We start from the raw sequence: 25,122 nt of genomic DNA on the forward strand, positions 1-25,122 counted from the left end.
GCTCCAGAGCCTACTAGCCCTAAAACTATCAGAAGATATTACAGGATGGAACAAGAGGCCACCAAACTACAGCAGGACCACAGCCTTAAGAAAGAACTGTGAGTTCCCTACCCCCAGGCTTTTGGTACCTCTGGGATCATTTTGGATCCCAAGCATTAAAAATATTTTGACCATTAGCTATATATACCTTTGCAGTTTTCAAATTCAACATTCTGGTGCTGCTTTCTACCTTGAAGAATACATACCTACTTATTAAGTACCAGGCGTGATGCTAGCCATTTTGTATACTTCATATTTAATAAAACTGTCAGATTTAATAAGGTAAAGATTAGGATACCCATTCTAATGGGTAAGGCCATTGAGTTCAAAGTTGCCCAACTCAAAACAGTTGTTTCGTAATTCAAACTGAGATGGAGATAACCCCAAAGTCTACCTTTTCCACTGTGCCCTGTGGCTTCTTTTCATGTCCCTTTGTTCAATCAAAAGTGCACAGATTATTTTATAAGCAGCCATACATAATATTCTAGATTGTCACTCTTAGTGTCTTTGTGGGGGGGTAGGGGGAGTTTAAAAAGTAAGCTATAAGGTATTCATAATTAAGTAAACTATGCAAATGTAATTTGTCATTTGGAAATTCTATCACCAAAACTCATTCTTTTCACTAAAAGCATCTGCTAGCTAAAATCATGACCAATCGCAAGAAGCCACTCAAATAATCAAGGCTGTTCACTGACTAAACTTGTTTCTCCATTCCCAAATTCTTAAATTAATGAAATCCCTGAGTTCTTTTGAGGGATTGCACAAAGCACTTGTATGTGTTTAACGATGCCCTACAAGGGTTTTGGACGAGGAATTACAGTTTTCTTTTTCTGACAATCCAATTATCTGATACATTTTTTTATGTAAAACCCTCTTGTGGTTTGGCTTTTCAGAATCTTCTTGTTGTTGCAAAATTAATTGTTACTACTTCAAATGATTTTCCTATTAAGTAAGATATTTGCACCTGTTGTCATTTCTGTACACATGTTATGTTGCATTTAGTGAAAACACAGAGCCCCTAGAATGACCTGTTTTTGTGTTTGTATTCTTAACAAATATATTTGCTCTATATTGCTACGTGAACTCATCAAAGCAAAATTTATCGTTAGAAGATAAGATTGATTTTTTTTTTTTTGGTCATTTATTTCTTGCCTCAACTCTAAGCATTTTGTTTTGGGAAGAGAATGCGATTCTGAGTCTAACAAAATATCTTAAGGTTATTAGATATGTTTATGCTTAACAAACTATTCAGAAATTTATTGAAATTTGACTTACTGTTTTGAATTTTGGGTGAAGAATAACACTTAAGCGTGTTCATAAGGTGAGATACCTCTGTTATTTAATGTGATTTGTATTATTCACATAGTAGAGCTGTGTTAGTGAGTTTTGGGCATATTATATTTTAGCATGGTAGGAGATATATCACCAAGACTTCAGACCTTGTACATGTGTTTGTTTTATCCACCAAAACCATCCTGTATTTTTGTGAAATGGTTTAGAAGAGAGCATTTAATAAACACTTGTGTCTGATGTTTCAGAAATACAGGCGAGATCTTCTGTGTCTGTGAATTTCTTTGATTGAATGATCTTCAGGATAGTGTTTTCAGCTGCTGAGACTATTCAGGGATTCAAATTTTAGAGATTAAAATCCCATGAAGCCACAGGCAGTATCATTAAGTCTATCTTAGTCACCTTTACAGTCAGTCTTTTGGCATGTTTCAGATGTCTACCCACCTGATACTAGCCTATTTTCATTGATTTATTTAATGTCCCCCAGAGAACACTGAGGCATTTTCACAATAGCATAGTCCTTCCATGTTTAAAAATGTAAGTTAACAATGACATTTTAATTTTGTCTTTTAGAGCATCAGGGCATCGGGCCTTATCCTGTTGGAAACGATCCTTTTTGGGTCTCTGCTCCTATACTTTCCGGTAAGTAATATAATTATATTTTAAAAGTAGCCATTTATTTTGTTTCATTTTGGCAGTATTTCTTAGATAGATAGATATTCTGTAAAGCCCTTGTTTATCCACACACATGTGCGTGTGCATTACCAAGTGCTTTACAGGTATTTAAATCCTGGCTTTTACCATTTAGGTTACCTTATACAAGTTACTTAACATTTCTAAACCTTGGTTTTCTCTTGTGAAGTGGAGGTAATTATATTTTTTTTCCCAAGTTTGTGAGGAAGGTTAAATGTTTGAGACAATATGTGAAAGGCATACTTGGTATGTATGCTTAATATATACAAATAAGTATTAATTTCCTTCTTCCTCTCCTTCTACCTAAATCAGAACTGTAAGACACATAGCTAATTAATGCTGGCAGGCCGGGCGCGGTGGCTCATGCCTGTAATCCTAGCTCTGGGAGGCTGAGGCGGGTGGATCGCTCGAGGTCAGGAGTTCGAGACCAGCCTGAGCAAGAGTGAGACCCCGTCTCTACTAAAAATAGAAAGAAATTATCTGGCCAACTAAAAAATATATATACAAAAAAAAATTAGCCGGGCATGGTGGCTCATGCCTGTAGTCCCAGCTACTAGGGAGGCTGAGGCAGTAGGATCGCTTAAGCCCAGGAGTCTGAGGTTGCTGTGAGCTAGGCTGATGCCACGGCACTCACTCTAGCCCGGGCAACAAAGTGACACTCTGTCTCAAAAAAAAAAAAAAAAAAAAAATGCTGGCAAATTTTAGATGGTTACATAGAAAAATAAACATAAGGAAAGAAACATATGTGTGGTACTAGTGGCTTAGTCATAGCAGACTTTTTCTGCCACACTAGTAACATGTCTGAAACCAGAAGATAAGTACTCATTTTACTGATTCAATTTAACCAACTTACGCTCAGCAGTTATTGTGTGCCAAGCACTATGCTAATTTCTGAGAATATGCTATGAACAAGACAAACTTGATTTCTCCTCTCAAGAAGCTTACAATTTAGAGGAAGAGATGAGTTAATACAATTAATGATAATGTAATGTGACAGATGCTTGAGAGGCACTTAGGAGAGATGCCTAATCAAGTACAGGGAATAAAATATCCCTAGACAAAGATCGGAAAGAGGAGTGGGTGTAAGAGAAAAGGTAGGGCTGCCAGGACACCAGTTGCCTTTTGGTTTTCATCTTACTGCACTTGCTGCTACATCTCAGCCTTCTTTGTTAATTCGTAATCTTCTCTCCCACCTCTTAATACTTAAATCTTCAGAAGAGAGTCCTTGTAGCTTTTCTTAATCTACACTCTCACTTGGTGGTCTCATCTAGCCTCAAAGTTTTAAATACTGTTTATATGGCAATGACTGCCATATTTATATCTCCAGCCCAGACCTTTCCCTCTAAGCTCCTAACTCATATTCAACTGCTTGCTTGATAGCTCTGTTTGAAGAATTCTCTCTCATGGACATAATTGAGACACTGATCTCTTCCTCAGATTCAGTCTTCCAATCCATTGATGGCAACAGTGTCCTTCTAGTTACTCATTCAGAAAACCTGGAAGTCATTCTTGATACCTTGCTTTCTCTCACATCCATCAGAAAACGTTAAAAAATATAGCAACAATCCACCCAGCCCATGCCACAGTCACTGCTACCACCTGGTCTAAACTACGATCCATCTCTTCTGGATTATTGCCATGGTCTCTTCTTACTGGCCTCTCTTTTCTATTCTTGCCTCTTACAATCTGTCTGTTCTCAAAACATCAGCCAGTTTTAACATCAAAGATAGACTGACCATGTCACTCTTCTCGAAACTCGCAATAGTTTCCCCATTTTACTTACAATAAAAGCCAAAATCCTTACAAGGACCTCAGGCCTAACATAATTTATACTGTGCTCTTTCCATTACCTCATTTTCTAATTCTCTTCCCTCATTCAATGTTTAGATCAAGCATTCTTGATCTATTCAGGTCTTGCATTAGATTTTCTATTTCTCCTTAAAACAGAAATATATTTAGATATAATCAGCACTGTGTTCTAAATGTGTCCTCCTAAATCTATGTGTTAGAAACTTAATTCCTAATGCAACAGTGTTGAGAGGTAGGAGCTTTAGAGAAGTGTTTAGGTCAAGAGGGCTCCACCCTTGCATGTAGGTTAATGTGATTGTATATGAAAGGGCTTGATGGAGGGAGTTTGGTCCTTTCTGCTCCTCTTCCTGCCACCATGTGAGGATGCAGCTAGAAGGCCCTCACCAGACACCAGATGCTGACACCTTGATCTTGGACTTCCCAGCCTCTGGAACTGTGAGAAGTAAATTTCTGTTCTTTATAAATTACTCAGTCTCAGGGGTTTTTTTATAGCAGCACAAATAGTCTAAGATAATCAGTTTTCATTTTTCTATAAAATCATAGATATCACTTAAGTTTTCTAATTTACTGGCATAGTTATGCATATTAATTAGTAATAGAATCAATACAATAGTATAAAAACTGAGTTTATCATACCTGGTCCTCTTCCTGTATAAATGGCATGTTGTGCATCTTAGCATTTAATCTTTCCCTCAGAACTACCAGGCAGGTATTTAACCAAAGACATAATAAAATCACCAAAGGAGGAGGTGAAAAACCTGAAATGACCTCAGTAATCTGAAGAATAATCTTAATAATATGACTGTCTGTTTTTGCTGCCATCATCCTTTTCCCAAACCTCTGCTATTTTAAATCATTTTGTACCCAGTAGCCAGAGGATCTTTAAAAATATTAAATCAAATCTGTCACCTCTTTGATGGCTTCTCAGTGTTCTTAGAATAAAGATTAAAACTCTTGGCATGGTTTATGATGTTAGTAATAGTGTGGTCTCTGCCCACCTCCCCAGCCTCATCTTATCTTACTTTTCTCCTCAATTTCTGCTCCCTAGTTCCCTGACTTTCTTTCAGGTCTCAAATAAAACATGATGTCTTTCATGGTAGACATGATAATGGCCCCCAAACATCTCTGCAGTCTTATCCCTGGAACCTTTGAATGTTACCCTATATGGAAAAAGGGACTTTGCAGGGATGATTATGTTAAAGACTTTGAGATGAGATTATTCTGGGCCTGAGGATCCTAAATGAAAGAGGGAAGCAGAAGAGAGAGAATCAAAGAGAAGGCATCATGGAAAAGATGGGACTGGCCATTGCTCACTTTGAAGATGGATGGGAGGAAGGAGGCAGCCCCTTGAAGCTGGAAAAGGCAAGAAAGTAGATCCTTCTCTAGACCCTCTGGAAGGAATTTAGCCCTGTCAACACCTTGATTTTTGCTTGATTTTAGCTCCATAAGACCCATTTTGGACTTCTGACCCCCAGAACTGTAAAATAATAAATCTGTGTTGTTTAAGGCTGCTGAGTTTGCCATAATATGTTACAGCAGCTGTAGGAAACTCATACACCTCTTGTCACAGGAGCTCTTCACATACTTTGCTTCAGTTTTGAAGAGTCTTCCTCTCTTCCTCCCCCTCACCTCCTCCATACCAATCCTTTTGGCTAATTAGCATCTAGTCATCTTTTAGATTTCTATTTAAGGATCACTTTTTCAGGAGTGCTTTTCTTGACCCTCAGTCAAATTTCTTGTAATAACTTCTCACAGAATTGTATTCTTTTTCTTGATAACACCTATTTCAGTGTGTAATTACACATTCAAAAATTCTCACTAAGTTTTGTGAGAATAGGGCCTGTTTCCGTTTTGCTCAGCATCACACCTACAGGGCTCCCAATGCCTGTCACCACAGTAGAAGCACAGTAACTAGGTCCTGAATGAATGGATGCAGTTATACTTGGATGAGCTGTACCCTAAACTAGTAGCTATTTTCCTGTTGAAGCAGCCTCCAAAGAACCTGCTTGGTTGTGGTAGAAGACTAAGAATGATGGCCCATATTTATATTACTTATTTAGTGCCTACAGTTAGGCCATAAATTACTTTTTAATGTTGTTTTGGGGGGATTAGCAGAAGTTCAGTTCATTTTTATTTCTAATATTCATACCTATTTGTATTAAGTGCTTATACTAATGAGCATGAGCCTATAATCTATAGAAGAATTATAAAGCCTCGTAAATGCAAGAAGCACCTAGAAAAGTAAGACATTTGAAAAAATGGTAAATGTCAGGCTGCTAAATGTTCAAAGCAGTTATTAGAGACTCTTTCATTGACTGGGCTCCAATTTTAAAGGCATCTGATGAACCTGTACTTACGGTGATCTCAGATACAGAGAAAAGGAGGGGAGAGAATTGGTAGTTTAAAAGAAATATAAAAGTAGTACGTCTTGATAATTCTGCTTGGGAGAAAGAAACCAGAAAAGGAGGCTTACCAAACAAATTCTATCCAACAGAAACATTGGAATGCCTCATCATGTTGACTTCATGACTAACTTGCTGTCTATTTTATCTTTCAGAACATGAATTCTTTTTGTAACTGCTTGAGAAACTAATGTGTAGCTTCCAAGTTTATACTCTGTCCCTTGGTTTTAATTAAGTTAATGTTCATGCTCTGAAGACAGAAAGGGCTAAGTTTTTTAATGAAGATTTGGATGTAGCATAAGATGCAGTGGGAGGAAGGAGATTAAAATACAGTGTTGACTGAGTCTGGAAAGGATAATTTTATTTCAGGTGAGAGATAGAGTGATACTGTTTTAGTAATTGATAGTTAACTCTTTGGCCACCTGGCAGCATATGTCTGTGCATGGGTATACACGCCTAAAGCATTCTTGACAAGGAGAGCACTAATCTGGTAATTGGACTAGGAATCATTGGCTTACTTAGGTTTTGCAGAAAAAAAGAGTTTATAACTTTTGGCCAGAGTTTTGCTCTCAGAAAGACCTGTATTAAGTGGTTAAGGTGATTAAGTAAACCAAATATAGCCAAAAGGTCTAATGACTTGATGGTATATGCCTGTGATTGGTACCTTTTTTATTTGGTAAATATCTGACCTAGTTTCTGTGTTCCTGGTTTCTGTATACCAAAATTGCTCATAAGAGTTTTACTGGGGGTTACAGGTTTTTTTTTTCTTTAAAAAAAAAGTATACTTGAATAAAATAGAATTGTTTTAAGGGCTAGCTAACTCTGGGGAAGTAGGCTTTGGGAATATTCACTGTTCTACTGAGTTATGCAGTGAGCCTTCTATTCTTTTTATGCTGCATATTGTTCAGATTTGCAAGAATTAAGGTTATTTTTGCCTTTTCTAAGCCGTCTTAGACTACAGACGATTTCATAACAATGCTTATATTGGAAAGTCCAAATTAGAGATTATCATCATTGTGCAGATGAGGACAAACCAAAATATGACTAAATTTAGCGTTGTTATATTGGGTAGAAGAGAGCTGAAGCATTAAAACATTTTCTTACAGATTCTCAAAAGAGGCTCATGATTCGTAGTCCATGCATTTGTGAAACAATGATTAGTATTCATAATCACCTAAAAACTTTTGTATAATTTATAAAACAAAGAAAAAAGAAAAAAGAACTTTAAGAAAAAACTGAAGTATAGTTTTGTTAAAATACATAAAAAGGCATTTTATGGTTTAATAAAGCATATTCTTTGTAATATAAAATCTAGAAATTTGTTTTGCCTTGACTAAGCCACCACTTCCAGTTAATAAGGTGGGTGTTTCCCTCTAACCTTGGTTACTTATTTGGTTGCCATGTGTCTTTCTATAAAGGACACTAATATATGTGTAAATATAATGCTGATTTTCAGATTGTTCCCCCTTATGAAAAATATTAGAAGGGCCATCAGGTACAACTTCATCTTCATCCAACCACTTTATTTTGCAAATGAAAGAAGAGAGGCTGAGAGAAGTTGCAATTCATCCAACTTTTTTCAGCTAGGTTGTGAGAAAGCCAAGAATAAAATCCAGTCTCTTGACTGCTGCTCCACTGCTCTCTTTACTCTGTGATAATACTTCTCACAGAGGGTATGAATGTGATGTTCACATGACATCAGATAGGGGGTCACAGAGACCTGTGTTCACCCCTGTGTCAGTGACCTTTCCTCATTAGGTCTCCAAGGAAATACAAGGCACAAAGAATGCAACAGGGAATCAATTCATAGCAGCTCAAAGTTTGGCCCTAAGACTCAATATAAAATTCCTGTGAGCCTGGATGGACCACATTGTTGAACCATCTGAAGTTCCTGACATGCAACCATTTTACCTGTAAAAATGGAAATTTTATGTTTCAACCTAATATCAAGTTAGTTTCAGTGGCATTAGAACCTAAGTCAGTTAAGAGATCATTTTTTCTTTCATCACCCTAAAACAAAACTTGGAATTTTTTAAAAACTGTAATGTGGCAAAAGCCCCATCCAGAGCACTTGCATAGTCCAGAAGCAGGGGAAACCAAGAGGAAATTGCTCCCGTGCTTAGAGCTTAAAGGAAGCGGGGGAGATAAAGGAGAGTGAGTTGAAAGTGGAGGAGAGTGAGAGAATGAGAATATAGCTAAAGCAGCCAGGTTTTTAATCCATTACTATTATTGTTTATGTTGATGCTCAGATTATCCCAAATTTGGCCAATGGGAGCCCCTTCAAGCTGGCTCCTGCATCCATTAGATATGACCCCATCATTCTTTGAACACTTTTCTACATTCTAGTGCCACAGAATGTTCCAGAGTCATTTTATACTTTTCCTGGAATCTGCCTTTTCTCCAAGGAGCCTTGCTTCTTTTTAGAGGAAAATGGTAGCAATTCAGTTCTGAGACAGATTCACTTCCATCGTGACAAATATGGGGCAGAAAGTTCCCAATTTTAATAGGTAGGCCAATGTTTTTAAGCTGATCTAGGATGTATCTCACTTTGTGTCCATTAGATCCATTTAGTTGAATACCAGAGCAAAAGAAAACGAAATCGAAAAGAAAGTTAAATACTTATGAGTCATAACTATATTATTGGGAACACAATAGTATGGAAATTGTTGTTTTCTGCCATAGGAGACTCTTAATCTCCAAACTGCTAGAGTATTTCAGGAACACTGGTTAAAATAGAGGCAGCAAAAGACATCAGAGTCTGGACAACCACCTCCTTCAAGGCAATTTGAGAAGTGTGATATCAAGACACTTTATTCTCCTCTGTAGGGTAGGTTAGAGGTAGGGAAGAAACAGTTACAGATGTCCTGAAATTCATTGTAGTTCCATAAATCTACTTGGCTTGTGCTCCTCTTCTGTACTCACCCCGGGATAGAGAAGTCTGATCGTTGGTGGGAGTGGTTGTCCGAAGGCATGGAGGCTGTCCAGTATGCATATGGTTAAGAGTCTTGGATCGGTGATGTGTCAGCAATTAACCAGTAATCTTCCTTTAGTTGAAAGAGTTTTAATAAACAAAACTGAAAGAGCCTTACAGAATTGAGGTTGAAACCCTGGCTTTAGTTTGTCAGTGAAAAGCAACAGTGTTATCATCTTTGCTAGAATAAATACCAATTAGACTATACATCTCTTTTTTTTTATTTCAGGATATCATGGGGGTACAAATATTTTGGTTACATGTTATGACTTTGGCATACCCCAAACCATGATTTGAGGCATGATCTTTCCCCCTTACAATGCTCACCACGTCTATTAGTTGTGAGTTTACTCACTCCCAACCCCCTAGTCCCTAAAGAATATTACTACCATGTAAGTACCTTAGTGTTGATCAGTTCGTGCCAGTTTGATGGCAAGTACATGTGGTGCCTATTCTTCTATTCTCGTGATACCTCACCTCTTAAAAAATACTTGTGGCTTTTGTAAAATATAATAATCACTCATTATTTAAAAACTAGAACAATATTGAAAAAAATTTTGGAAAGTAGAAGATCTTCATTATCATCTAGGAATAATGGTTTTATGCATTTAATTATTTGAGCCATCTGTATATGTACATAAATAGAAATATGTAGTATACATATAGAGAGAAATAGAAAATGGATGGTAGAAATCAAAATAGAGGATTACTATGTAAGATTTTTTAAAAGATGCTAATTGTAATCTGAATCATTTGAACAAAACCCTGATATTACTGATTTTTAGATTCATGTATCTGCACAACCAGCATTATTAGTTCTAAAAGATCTTTCTAAAGTTAAAAGAGATTGTAGAAAACTTAAAAGGTTGGGTTATTTATTTTTCACTTGGCTATATATTTCAACTTTAGACAGCATCACTTGACTTCAACTGTGACAGCTAAGAAATTGACTCAAATACAGTTCCTTTTGTCCTTTCTTTGTATCCACTGTCTGAGTATTTTCAGGTCTTGAAGATAGCCTGATTTCTCACTCTAGATGACTTGATATTTCTTCCTAGATGCCAATAAAAGTCAGTCTTTAGTTTTGCAGTTAAATAAAGTAGGAATTACCTTTGAATTTATTGTTCTGTATCATTTTTTTTCTGGATCATGAGATTTCCTTTTAATATATAGATTTAAGACCTCTTTTAATCCTGGATTAAAAAATTTTTTTCTATTATACTTTTCTTCAGGAACAGAAGTTATGTGAACACTGGATTTCTTTTCCTTCTGTATCTATAATCTTTTTGGTTATTTGTATATTTTTGTCCTTTCTTGTTTATTTTGTATGGTTCCCTGAAATCTTTATTTCATGACCTTTGCAATATGTTATGTTTATTCTGCTTCAGTTGATTCTAATATTCCTATGAGCTCTCTAATGTTTTTATTTTATTTTAATTTTCATTTTCTCCTGTCTACCAGTGCTTTCTTAGAGCAATTTTATATCTTTCTTTGTTTTTATTGTCTCTTCTTTGATCTCTAGTATCTTTTTCTTTGAGCTTCTTTGTCATAGGAACATATTTTCTATAATTTTTTTGAGGCTATGAGAATTACTTATTTTTTTCTTGGGTAATGCCCTATTTCTGTTTTACATTCTTCATCTGCCCAAACACCCAGTATTTAAACACAGAGTCTGTACTGGTTTCTTTCTGATTTTTATTTGTTTTTATTGTGGTAAAATATACATGACATAAAACTTACCATTTTAACAATTTTTAAATGTACAATTTAGTGGCTTTGAGTACATTCATAGTATTGTGCAACCAACACCATTATCTATTTCCAGAACTTTTTCATCATCCCAAACTGAGACTCTGTACCGATTAAACACTAACTTCCCATTCCCTCTTCCTCCCAGCCCTTGGTAACCTCTGCTCTACATTCTATTTCTGTGAATTTTCCTATCCCAGGTGCCTCACATGAGTGGAATCAGTCAATATTTATTCCTTGTCCTTGGCTTATTTCATTTGGCATAATATTTTCAAGATTTACGCATGTTGTAGATTTATCAGAATTTCAATCCTTTTTATGGTTGAATATTTCAATATATGTTTGTACCACATTTTGTTTACCATTTATCTGTTGTTGAACACTTAGGTTGTTTCCTCCTTTGGGCTGCTGTGGATAATGCTGTGTTACATTGCTCTGTTTATAGAGAGTAGCCATGAACTCTAGCCCTCCCCTGGTGGGGTTCCAGGGAGATAGTTGTGGATGTTTCCAATGTGCCTTTCAGGGGATGCCCTTTTACCATGGTGGACAGCCTAATGCCTAAATGTCCAACCCGTCATCAGATGTCCTTTTCACCCTGGGTTTATAGTGGCAGACAGTTTTGTGGCTGTTTGACCTGTGTCTAGTTTATTCCTGCCAAGATAACCATTCTTCAGAAACCCTTGACTGGGAGAACAGCTAGGTTCAGGTATGTCAATTGGGCAAGATATGGAGAAGAAAACACAACAAAATAAATAATAGAAGCAGTTTATTACTCACAGAGTCACGAAAGCTGAGGGGTACCAATGAGTGCTGAAGGAAAGGTCACAGGGGTGAGAGCTCAACCAGCAGGTCAGGAGCCAGAGAAAGAGACCTATGGACTGAGGCCTTTATTGGGGTACAGGGTGTCATCCAAACAGGTTTCCTTTGGGGAGTTCCAACTGGTGGGTTTAGAGTAAGTGGCCATGTGTCCCATGGTGTCAGGTTATGACTGAGAGTGATTGCTATGGCCCCACACTGCAGCTTTCTGGAGTCTGTGTGAGGTGGGGGATCGGCAGATGAGTCAAGCAGATTGCACCTATATGTCCATAGGAAAGTAGTCAGCAGGCAGTGCTGTATAAGGCAGATACCTGGACTGACCACCCTGAGAGGAACAAAGAGAAGGCAGAGAGCTAGAAACTGTGTCAAGAGCGACTGAGCCCTGCTTCTGGTATGAGAAAGTTAAACCAAAATCAAAAATGCATCCTGAAGCAACGTAAAAGTATAGGACTTTGCTACTTGCTGCTACGAATATTGGTGTACAAGTCCCTGCTTCCAATTTTTTAAGTACACACCTAGAAGTGGAATTGTTGGATCACGCGGTAATTCTATGTTTAACTTTTTGAGAAACTGCCAAACTATTTTCTGAAGTGGCAGCACCATTTTACGTTCCCACCAGCAATGCAGAGTGTTCCAGTTTTTCTACATCCTCACGAATACTTGTTATTTTCCATTGTATATTTTTATAATAGTTATCCTAATAAGTATGAAGTAATGTCTCCTTGTGGTTTCGATTTTCTGTTTTTGATTTTTGAATGAAGCAGGTTTTCAGGGGTCTATTTATAAAGAATCACGTGGAGAACTGAGGAGGGAAGAGCTTGAGGCAGGCTACTCTTCCCTTTTGAAATCACATGAAGCCCCCTATTCTCAGGTATATTGTAACTGGACACTTTGCCTTCCTCCTCCACCACACCATAGCCCTGGCTGTCTTCCTTGGCTAGTGTGCCACACAGGTACATCAACCAAGATGACGCTTCTCCAAATCTGCCAGTCTGGGATGACAGTTTCTACAGGAAAATCCCCTAGTTCTCTTTTGGCCACCCCATGCCCTACAATTCAGTTCTCCAGTGAACAGATTGCCATTTCAGGATGGCAGCAGTTCTTCCTGCTGAGCTCTGAAGCAGGCATGTTACTGTTCTGTTTCAGTGCAGCTGTAACTCAGTTCTTTGTTCTCTTTTTGCTTTTCCCTTAGTGATCTCATCCATTCTCATAGCTTAATATACTGTCTGCATGCCAGGACCACCCAAATTTATTTCTCTAGCCCAGATCTCTTTCCTGAATTCCAGACTTGTATATGCATCTGCCTATTTAAAATCGCTACATAGAGTCTGATAGATGTTGCAGACTTAATCCATCCAAAACTTAACTCCTAATACCACCACCATTGTCGCCAAACTTGCTTTATCATCAGGTTGCACAATTCTAGTTGGTAGCAATTTCATCCCTCCTGTTGCTCAGGACAAATTCTACCTTCAAAACATACCCATAACCTAACCACATCATATCACTTCCACTGTTACCACCCTGTTCTGAGTCACCATCATCAAATATTAGATTATTGCAATAACCTTCTAACTAGTCCTTGTTCTCTACTCTTGGCCTCCTATAGTCTCTTTTCAACACAGCAGCCAGAAATATTTTTAACTTTGTTTTATTTATTTTTTTAAAGAAAATATTGTGGAAGAAATCTTTTTTTAAACCTCAGTCAGATGTGTTACTCCTGCTCAAAACCCTGCAATAGCTCCCTATTTCATTCAGAATAAAACTGAGATACCTGAAAGGCCTACATGATTTGCTAACCCCATTGTTTCTTCATCTTGCTCAGTCTTTCCTGGTAACACTGGGTTTTTTATTGTTCTCAAACAGGCCAGGCACACTCCCACCTTAAAGTCCTTCCACTGGCTATTGCCTTTTCCTGGAACTCACTTCTTCCCATTATTCATATGACAGCTTCCTCACCTCCTTCATGTCTTTGCTGAAACATCAGCTGCTACTCTGCGTTGCAGCCTACCCTACTCCTCACAGTAGCTGTCATCTTCTCACCCTGCTCTTTTTGCACAGAATTTAGCACTTCCTACATATTATGTTACTTTTATTACCTTTATGTCTTACCGGTATTTATTTTTTATTTTCTGTCTTCCCCCCACCCCCACATTAGAATTTAAATCCACTGTTAGATCTACAGTGCCTCACACATAGTAGATGCCCAACTAATATTTGTTAAATGAACATTTTTAGACATTCTTCACAGATTAACATATGGAGTGTGGCTTTTCCCTTGTATTATTAATAGTGGATTTTCGTGTCTTTTAAAAATTCTTTTTGATGTTTTAAGTTATAACTTGTAAGCCTTTCAAGACCAGGACCACATCTGCTACGTCTGTGTCAGTCACAGCACCTTAAAAATTTGTTGCATTTCAATGTAATTCTAACTAAAGCATTATGTACAAGCACATACATATAATATATAGCTAGATGGCTCTGCTTTTTATCTTTGTGTCTCTCTGTTTCTAAATCTTTATCTCTAATTTCCCTATGGAGTGGTGGAAAGAACCAATCATAAAGAGACCTGAATTTTAGCGTGCAGCGTTCTACATGATCTGGCCCTTTCTTACCTCTCTTCCCTAAAGCCCCACTACCCTCTTGCCTTGCTCACTCTGCCACAGCAATACTGGCCTCCTTGCTCTTCCCAATGGGCCTCTTCCTAGAGCACTCTTAACTCATGCATCTCCATGGCTAACTCTTTCATCTTCTTCAAGTCTTTGCTCAAATGGCAACTTATCAGTGGGAGGAAGCCAAAGAAACTCATTATTTTAGAATAAACAAGGAGAGGCTAACTCAAAAATGTAACATTAAAATGATAATAAACCACCACAATTGCGGAGAATTCCTGATGGGACCAAATGGAGACAGATTCGGCGATGATGTGGAGGCAGAAATGTCACAGTTTGGCAGTAGACAAAGAACATTATGAATGATCCAGAGATTGCCTTCACAGGAACAAATGAGGAGATGCCGGCTCTGGCAATGATAAGAGAATTTGACAGTCAGACAGTTCAAGTCAAAAGATGAGAAATTGCATCTCTGCAGCAATGTCATAGCTGGAGTGTTTTAGCTGTCTAGTGAAAAATTCTGAAAAGGGTGAAGTATCAGTTCATTTCTAATTCCCTTGCTACAGTTTGTAAGTTAATATGTTTGCTCATGGGCAAAACCTTGCCAGGGACTCTTTCTGTCTCTTTTGCAGTGGTTTCTGTTTCTCTCTTGATTACAAAAATGCATCTCAAATTTCCTTGTCCAGGCCCAAGACACATGAGTAATTAAACTTTAGTTTTTAGGTATTATATATGAACATGTGATTTTAGAGAGTCTTAACAGTCTTTGGGGACATTCTCAGAATTGCCAGACATTTATATTAGCAGACTACGAGTACTGCGAAGTCCAAGATTATCCCTGTGGTCTTATATGTGAACAGTTTAACATAAGAAGATATGAAATGCTTAGAGCTGTTTGGAAAATAATTAAGAAAATACCTATATACAGAAAAATAGTTGTTAGAGTTTAGCACTGTGTCCTGAGAAATAATTTCCTCTTCAAAATGATTAGAAAAAAAATTGTAGAAGACTTAGAAATACCTTTAAAATGGTTGCAAGTATTCTTTTTAAAACGACAAGTAAATGACATTTTGACAAGGTGTAAATCATACGTTAAGTGTCAGGGGCTATACAATGTCTCTAAAGAGTCACAATTCAATAAAGTGATATATTATTTAAAGAAAATAGTAAAAGAAGAAAAAGATAAAGACATGATGCTTACGTGGAATCCTATTAATAAAAACCTAGCTTCAAAAGATGCAGAGCCTGTAAAAGTGAGATTGAAGGGGCATTTGGATCTATAGCCTAAATTAGAATGGTCAGTGTGAACTTTCAGGAGAAATAACAGAATGCTTTTCTAGAATATATCAGAAAAGAATCTCAATTTATAGGTTTATTTTAGTTATACTTTTATCTAAAAATTGCTATTATTATATATTTCTTCATAATATGATTTCTGGAATATGAGGAAAATGGACTATATTTTATGAAAATATAATCACTATTACAAATCTTTTGAAATACTTAATATAAATTATCTAATGGAAATGTTATTTATGATTAGAAGTATATAATCTCCATGATTTGTCTATCCTTGTGTATTCCAAATTGAGATTTATTAATATTTTCAGTGTTATCTCTAGGCTTTGCAGATTGCTATAGTCGGAAGGTTTCTGTCCTCCCAAAATTCATGTTGAAATCCTAAACCCCAAGGTGATGCTGTTAGGAGGTGGGGTCTTTGGGAGGCAGAGCCCTAGTGAACAGGATTAGTTCCTTTATAAAAGTGGCCTAAAAGAGACTCTTCACCCTTTCTGCCATGTGAGGTTAGAATGAAAAGAAGGCTATCTATGAGAAAGTGGGCCCTAACCAGACACTAAATCAGCTGATGCCTTGATCTTTCTCCAGAACAGGGAGAAATAAACTCCCGTTGTTTATAAGGAGTATAATTTATGGCATTTTGTTATAGTAGCCCAAATGGACTAAGATAGGGATCATAGAAATACGATTAATTCAAATATGACATGTTCAGATGACGTCCTAATTTAAACCCTACTTTGAATTCAACTTTAACTTTCTTCATTCTTTATATTTTTTGTTTCTGTAGCCAATATCTACTTTAAAAATCAGGCTTACATAAATGTGGAAAACATACTCGTCTGGCTTGGCGGCCTTGTTCACCTCACACAGTCCTGCTGGTCGAGTGTAGATGTGACCTAACAGCAGCTCTTCGTGAGGAGGGGATGAAAGGCTTAGTTGCTTTTATGGGTGTCTCTCAAAACAGTTGCACATTTTGCCTTTTGGTGTACAGCACAGCAGCATCTCACATGCTGTAAAATAAAAGATGTCTACAAACAGAAGAGGTCAAGTAGATTGGTCCAAAGGCTCTGAGAGCCGTGGTAAAGGAACTCACTTAAAACCCAGCATTCCCCCATCTTGCTTGATTTCCTCATAGCCTTTTCCACAGAGCACCTATTAAAATATTTGTAATTAGTAAGCTTGTAGCCCTGGCTTGGATGAGGCAAGGGCATTATATGTAACCAAAATGTTTGTACCCCCATCATATTCTGAAGAAAAAAAAAAAGCCTGACCTTTTCCTCAAGGGATCTCATAGCCACAAATTAAAAGGTTATTACAGATTTAAAAATCAGCACCAGTATTTTAAATCTTTCTCTCTCTCTCTTACGTTCTCTCTTTTTTCTTTCTCTTTTTTTTTTTTTTTGTTTAGGAAGGAAAGAAAGACTAATTTAGATAGCCAGAGGAATTGAAGTAATTTGTATGCACAGAACATGTGTCTACTATAAGGAAATTGAACCTTTCTTAGGGTCACTATTATTATTAAGATGGTAGACAAATATATTCAGAAGTATGACATTTATCCTCTCTACTTTCTTGTTATTTGCAGATGGCTAGTATTATCTCATCTCCATATAGTATTTCTTTTCTTTTTTAAACCCAAGTTGGATTATACATCTTGTTATGTAACAATGATTTTTCACTTAACAATATCTATTGGATATCTATCCATATTGAGATGTATGGACATTTTAAATACTATTCATTATTTATACATAAATATTTAACTAGTCTATTTTTTATGTTGCCCTTAAAATGTGTGTGTGTATGTACACAAGTGTTTTCTGCTACAAAATGCCCCACAAAGCACGCATTTCAGAAATCCTTAGTCATTTAAATAATGTCTATAGGACAAATTCCTCAAAGTGGAATTGTGAGATCAAAGATACGTGGTTTTATAATTTTGGTAGATACTACCAAGTTGTCCTTCTAAATGTTCCTAACAATTTATACTCCCACAGACAATATATGAGTGCCTCTTTTCCCCAACCTCAGCAACAATTAATAATATCAGACGTTTGAATCTTTGGCAACCCAATAGGTAAAAAATTATTTCTAATTATTGTTTTAATTTGTTTAGTCCTGGCCATATGTATTTCTTTTCTGCGACCAAACTCTCCATCATTCTTAGCTTTTGTCCATTTTATTCTAGAGTTCTCTGATTGATTTATAATGGTTCTTTATATTAATATTAAAGATTTTATGCCTTTGTCATAAATGATACAAATGAAGAACTTTTTTTTACTTCTGTGTAAAGAAAGGTTTTCACCTTCATAAGCTTTTTATTTTATGCTTCTGGGTGTTGTATCCCATTTAGAAAAGCTCTCCTCATTCCTAATTTATTTTTTAAAAATGAGTTATGCTTTCCTCTAATGGTTTTATGGTTTCTCTTTTGTTATATATTTAGTACATTAAGTACTATATATATTTTGTTGTATATGAAATGTACTTTTAAATGAGTAATGAGGTTGGGATCCTCATTTATTTTCTTTGCCAGTGTACTTCTTTACACCATTCATTAATTTTCTGATTCATTTGAAGCATCACCTTTGATACATATATGTCGAGGCCTACTTCTGAATGTTTTATGTCAGTGTTTCTCAGAGAGCAGTGAATAAATCACTTAAGGTCAAATAATGAAATAAAATATTTGTAATTAATAATATAAGTCCCATACTGTTTGCCTTAAAGAATGCGTACTAAAAATCCCATAATATTGCAGAAGTATTGTTCCATTTATATAAAGTTGTGTGTGTGTGTAATATGAGCATATGAGGTAAATTATAAAAAAGCGAGAATGACAGACACAAAATTCAGGATGATTGTTACCTCTGAGAGCAAAGGGAAGAGAATGGGATCGAAGGGGGGCATAATAATCAAAGAGAGAATTTCTAGCTAATAGTAATATTCTTTTCTGTATTTGAGTGGTGAGCAAATGGGTATTTATTGTTTTTATAAAGAATACATATTTTTATCTCTATCTTTATTTCTATAATATCTCTATATTTCTATCTACATATTTATTTATCTATCAAAATATTAAGATGTTTTAATGGTTAGAGGTTTAGGGGATGAAGAGGATCCTATCTCTCTACCTGTCTATCTGTTTATCTATCAAAATACTGAGATGCTGTAGTGGTTAGAGGTCTAAAAATTGAAGAAGGTCTTATCTATCTATTCATCTGTCTACCTGCCAGAATACTGGCATTCTCTAATGGTTAGCAGCCCCGAATATGAAGAAGATCCAGCAAAGGAGACTGGAATGAGCATTTATCTTTATGTGTCTTCTCAGTTCTTCCATAATTGAAGTAGATTTTATTTCTGTTCCTATTTGAAAGAAATGAATCCATGATTCAGTTCTAGAAGAAGTCTTATGGTGACCTCTTGAACAAATTAAGAAATGGAGTCCTGTATTTAGGGGCCTGAACTTCATGGGGGAGGAGGAAAGAGAAGAAGGAAAAGTGAAAGAGGAAAGGAGATGATCTCTCTATTAACACTGTTACAAATTTAGTGGGGAAAGTATTAGTATTATAGAACAATTAAGCATTATAACTTTTGTTTCTCTACTACAGAATTAACTGTATTTGTGTTTGGTTTTATGGTCTAGTTCCTGTGTTTCATCATAAGCAGCTACACAGAAGGATCAGCTTAATGATAACAATAGCTGACATTTATTGGGTTATTTTCCACCCCGTACACCACATTATGTATCCCGAGTGCTTTATATGTGCTGTCTTATGTCTCATACACCTTTGCATTCCCCAGTGTGTAGCACAGTGTCCGGCATATTGTGAGAATCCAATAGATGGTTTCCCATTTACCTGTAAACAAGGAATTAGTTGTGTCAAAAATGCAGAGCTTTGATGTGTTAAAAAGGTTGCTGCCTTATGTTATGATGTAAAAGGCTCTGACAGTACCATATGACCAAACACATCTCTAGAGTTGACATGCTAGTAAAATTAGAATTGTTACTTAAGAACTTTCTAGAGAGGTATGATTAAAACATGTTAAAACAGTTGTTTTCCAAGAAGGTCAACACACTAGCTAGTGAATACTTTATCTGTTATTAATACTTACTTACCCAGGCAGTCTTTGGCTTTATAGTGCAAAAGTTAAGGGCATGGACTGCAGAACCAGGCTGTAACTGCCTCATTAGCTGCGTGACCTTGGGTTAGCCATTGAATCTCTTTGGACCACCATTTCCTCGTCTTTAAAATGAAAATAATAAAAGTATCATGGGAGATTAAATAATTTTATGTATGCAAAATGCTTAGAATACCACCTGACACATATAATGGGTTAGATAAAGGTTAGTTCATGAAGTAGCGTATTCTGAAGCAATGGTTCTCCAACTTCAGCAAGCATTAGAATCACCCGGGATTGTTAAAACAGTTTGCTGGGCCTCACCCCTGAGCTTCTGATTCATTAACTCTAGGGCAAAATTAGAGAATTTCCATTTTTAATAAGTTCCAAAGGGACGCTGCTGATGTATCTGTGGTATTTGAACCATACTTTGAAAACTAGTGAACATGGCTTTTCACACTATAAATGGTAAAAATGGTTGGTTGCTTTTTACTTGTTTGTTTTGCTTTGTTTATTCTAATATGTCATAGACCAATTTTTTTTGTAAAATACAATAAATATGAATTTCCAGGAAAGTGAAATGAAAAAAATAGATAAATGGGAATTTTTTGTTCATACCTTGGAAGAGGGAGAGAATTCATATAGCAGATAAGGTGAACGTGTGCATGTGTGTTGCATGTTAGACTAGTCCCTTCTTGTATTTTAGCAACCCTTTCTTTTATCCCCCTTTTAAGTGGGGATCAAGATACATTCACAGGTTCCTGGGGTTAAAATGTAGATATTTTTGGGTGCTGTTATGCTACTTACCACACTGATCATCAAAAATTTAAATTCAACATACTTACTATTCAGGTGATCTCGATCTAACCAGAACCACCACAAATTTCTGAGACATTCTAATATCCAAAGCCTCATTTTCTCAATATAAGCATCCTACAAGACAAAAACTCCCATTTTATGGTGCCTAAACCATGAATCTGTGCTTCAGAGACATTTGTTTTTCTGCACAGGGATTAATTTATTTTTCTGTAAATAGTTGGCAACATCATTTAAAAATTAGGAAAATTCACATAAAAAGGCCGTTTTCCTCCTTGACTATAAATACCAAGCCCTCATTCTTTTAATACCAACCATCTGTTGCAGCAGCACTGTAGCAATCCCAGCTAGGAACGTGCCTGTGTATTCTAGTTTTTCATATTCCCACTTAACCCATTCTATTCATATTGAGTAAGTTAATGCCTGGCCTTCCACTATATTGCTTGATTTGATGCCCTTGAAATTGAAAATTTTGACCAAAAAAAGGAAAAGCATCCTTCCTACTTACAACTCCAATTCAAAAGAATAAAACTGCCTTAAATAAAGGAAGCTCTATATTCTATGAGTTTCTAATGTAAAATAAGTAATCAACTAACCTAAAAATGGAAAATTAAAGAGATAGTGCATAATTGTATTTTAAAGCTCAAAAGGCAAGTAAATAATAAAAAATAATTATTAGGTGGTAGTAAGTAATAGCATTAGTTTAGAATTAGTATTGGCTACAAGTATCAGGGACATATTCTCCCAGAAAAAGAAGTATGAAAGTGGATAGTCCAAGGCTAAATGATATTTCACAGTGCCAGGGTTCCTGGGTGACTTCTGTTCCCTCCATCCTCTCCAATCACTGTATTTTTATCCAAAGAAAAGGCAGGAAGAAAGAGTAATGGGTGAGGGAGTATTGTATTTCTCGTCTGTCTAGCCTCGTTTATTCAGTTTAACCACAAGGTCACTCTTAGCTTCAAGGGAGGCTGGGAAATAGTCATTTATCTAGGGGGCCATGTGCCCAACTGAAAAACTGGGGTTCTTTTCATATGGGAGAAGGGAATTATGCTTGTGGTGAGATCTCTGTTTCTGTCATGCATATAGTTTTTATTTTCTTCCAGTTGCTTATTTGTATTTTCTACCTTTCTACATGCATATATGTTATCTTTATAAAAAGAAAACAGGTAAATAAGAGGAAGTCCCATCTCTGACTCTGCCTGGCCATCACTCTTGGAGAAAACTAAAGTTGCTGAAGTACTGATTATGCAACTCACAATATGAACTTCGTTTTGTGGGGAACTGCCTGTCAATTATTAATTGTAATCTTTATATAGCTCTTCTTCCTTGTTCTTTCTTTCACTTGCTTGGAAAGAAAGTAATTATGTAATACATGTGATTCAAACATGAAAGAAAGTGCTTATTTAATCTAGGAGGCTATTTGATAACTACTAAATGGGAATTCACCTAAGATGGGTTTTCTCATGGGTTTTTTCTGATGACAGCTCAGTTCTTTTTAGAGTGCACTAATTTCAGAGGCTCAAAGACCTTTGAAAGTTATTTAAGGTATAGTGTAAGCACACTATTGTGTGCTAAAACTGGTGAAAAAAAAGAAAAAAACTATGGTTTTACTCTAAGCTTTATTCCCTTTGCCATGTTTTTTTCTAAAGATAATATTTCTACAAATTGCTAACTTTAATGTGTAACAAAATGCTTAGAGTCTCTTTGAAGTCAGGGGAAAAACGTGGTCTAAAACTTTTGTTGTGCCTGAAATCCTAGTTAGAAGGGAAAATAATGAAACAAAAACTTTTTCCTCCAAATATTTTTTCTAAAATGGGACAAAATAAACACCTACTTAAATTTCTGCCTATCAAGAAATTAAAGATGTCTGAAATGGAAAGAGTTGATAAAGAAGATTAAGGAAGTTTCACATTTAAAACTGTGGGAATTTTATCTGGATTGGAGCTAGAATTGACCTTTGGCAACTGGTGGTTCTCATCATATATATCAGCTTTTACTTCTATTTCTGTTTACATCCCATAGTTCTGATTTTTCTTCAGCCCACTAAGTAGATGGCAGTGAGAAGGTTTCATTTGTGTAGAGTGCTGATAGGAAGTTAAAGAGTGCTGAGAAGATTTGTTTTCTGAGAAATTATCTACAAATCGTGTTCACAGATACTGTGGAACACTGAATGAGGTACTTGTTTTCTAAGAATACAAAGGTTTCACAGTAGAATGCCTCTTTAAATAATGATCCATTTTGGTCTCCCCCTGCTCTCCACCCCTACCCGCACTCTACCCTTTTCATCTGTTTCTTATTATCCTTTAGGTCTCAGCTTAAACTTCATATTTCCAGGGGAGACTTCCTGGAAACTGCTGCTCTCCCTTCATTCACCCACTGGTCCACACACGTCTATATGGGATCTTGAAACATGCATGAGGTGGCATGAAAAACAATGGGGAAAGGACAAATTCTTCAGTGCATGTTGTTGAGACAAGGACTTTTATATGGAAAAAAAATCAGATCCTTACCTCATAACACACATAAATTACACATATTAGAGATATAAATATGAAAATAAAAATTGAACTGTAAAGGGAAAACAAAGAAGACTATTTTTTGACCTTGAAAGGATTTAACTAGTACACAGAAAGCAAAAAACATATAAGCAGATTTTTATTATCAAAATTCAAATCTTCTACGTGAAAAAATATATATAAACAAGGTAAAGTATGTCAAAGGAAAACTTAAGAAACCCAGTTAGTTGGTCAATATATACATAAAGAGATGCTCAAACTCAAGTGCAATTAAGAAATGCAAATTTAGGTGGAGATACCATTTCACATCCATCAGCTATAGAGATATGTGGAAACATAAACTTACACCAGTATTCTTAGTTATTGTGTTTGTATGTAGAACCACTTTGGAGTGCAAATTGTCAAGATTTATACAAATTAAAAATACCTATAAGTAAATTTTATATATAGTGTATATAGATAAATATATAAATATAAAACCATGCAGCTCAATAATACTACTTCTAAATATGTACTTTAGAGAAAGACTCACACTTGTTTATAAGTAGATATGTTTAAGGATGTTCGTAGTGAAAAATTTGTGGGAGAGGTCCTAAATATCCACTAAAAAAGTAAAATAAATATGATCATTTTAGAAACTTCAGAAAACAAAGTATGAAGCATTGAGCTTTGTGAAATTCAAGGTAGCTTTTTAATATGGCCATATATAATAGATTGTGTGTGTGTGTGTGTGTACCCAAAATTACCATGACCGAATTAGTTTTAATTAGTTTTTATGTAAACCCTTGCAGCAGAGACAGTTATTGCTAACCAAATGTTGCTGTTTCTTTACCTTTCCCAGCCCCCTTACAGTTGGTTTGGTGTCACACCACTAGATCTGAAGTGTGCACAATGATTTCTAAAAAGCAATTATAAGCCAGTGTATCTCCTCTATCTTTCTCTTCCTCTGCTGTGGTAATTTTAGAGGACATGTTTTCTACATAGGTGGGTGCTAGGTAGAGAAAGACTGCCAGAGCCACACTGGACTTCATAGGAATGAAACATAAGCCTTTGTTTAAGTCACTGGGATTTCAGAATTTATCTGTTCTTGCAGCTTAGCCTACTTGAATGTTGTCTAACAACCATTTTCAAGTAAGTATGCATTTCTTAAAATTGTTGAGGTAAACTATCATTTACCACTGTAAAAGTACTCAAATTTATTCTCTAATTTTAAAAATATAATTTTTAATGTTTTTATTATAAACATGTTTATTTTTAGAAAAATTAGAAATTGACAGTAAGTGTAAGGATAAATAAAAATTCCCCATAATTCTATTACTCAGGAATAGCTCTTGCTGACAATTTAGTAATTCTCTTATTTTCCTAAATATGTATTCTTATCACTGAAGAACATTCTATTTAATAACTGTTTAACTTATGATTATGTGGATGGACCAAAAATGCACTTACCACATCCCCAAGTAGTAGACATTTATGTGGTCTCCTTTATTTGTCGTTATAATTATTGCTATGAACAACAGCTTTAAATCAAAAACACTATTCAAGCAGAAAATGGCCCAGTGAATTTCTTCTGTAAAAAATGATCGCTTGTGTACAGACTTGCCTTCATCATCTCTAGCTTCTTCAATGGCATTTTTTTTTTATTCTGTCACATGCTGTTGAGGACCTTTCACTATTAAAATGCACTGGTTCACTCAAAGTAGCAAAAGAGTTGTTCTCCCTACTCCATTACTTTTCATCCTTTAGTCTTACATTAAACACTACCTTGAAAAATATTTTCATATTTGAACTCCAAGCTCGCTCTTTATGCTTGGAGCCAAAACATCACAGATATTTTGACTGTTATATCTGCGTGCAGACAAGGCTTTTCAAACATTCAGTGTGAAGACTGTCCATGCACAAAAAGCAAATAGTGCAATAAACCAGGACATTTCACATGAAGGGGTGAAAATGAAACTATTCATCATAATGAGCTTATTTTGCTGGTCTTGTTA

The 25,122-nt window shown here is 35.9% G+C and overlaps 1 protein-coding gene across 1 annotated transcript in view; it reads left to right on the forward strand.

The window, feature by feature from the left end:
- The window catches only part of GPR158 (G protein-coupled receptor 158), a 352,568-nt gene that overhangs the window by 244,516 nt on the left and 82,930 nt on the right, over nt 1–25,122 (forward strand). The window contains exon 5 of the mRNA XM_045535100.1: nt 1,903–1,971. Within this exon, the coding sequence (XP_045391056.1) occupies nt 1,903–1,971 (69 nt within the window). The remainder of the gene's footprint in view (nt 1–1,902; nt 1,972–25,122) is intronic.

Source organism: Lemur catta, chromosome 1 (assembly GCF_020740605.2).
Source record: "Lemur catta isolate mLemCat1 chromosome 1, mLemCat1.pri, whole genome shotgun sequence".
In the NCBI taxonomy this organism is placed as follows: Eukaryota; Metazoa; Chordata; class Mammalia; order Primates; family Lemuridae; genus Lemur; species Lemur catta.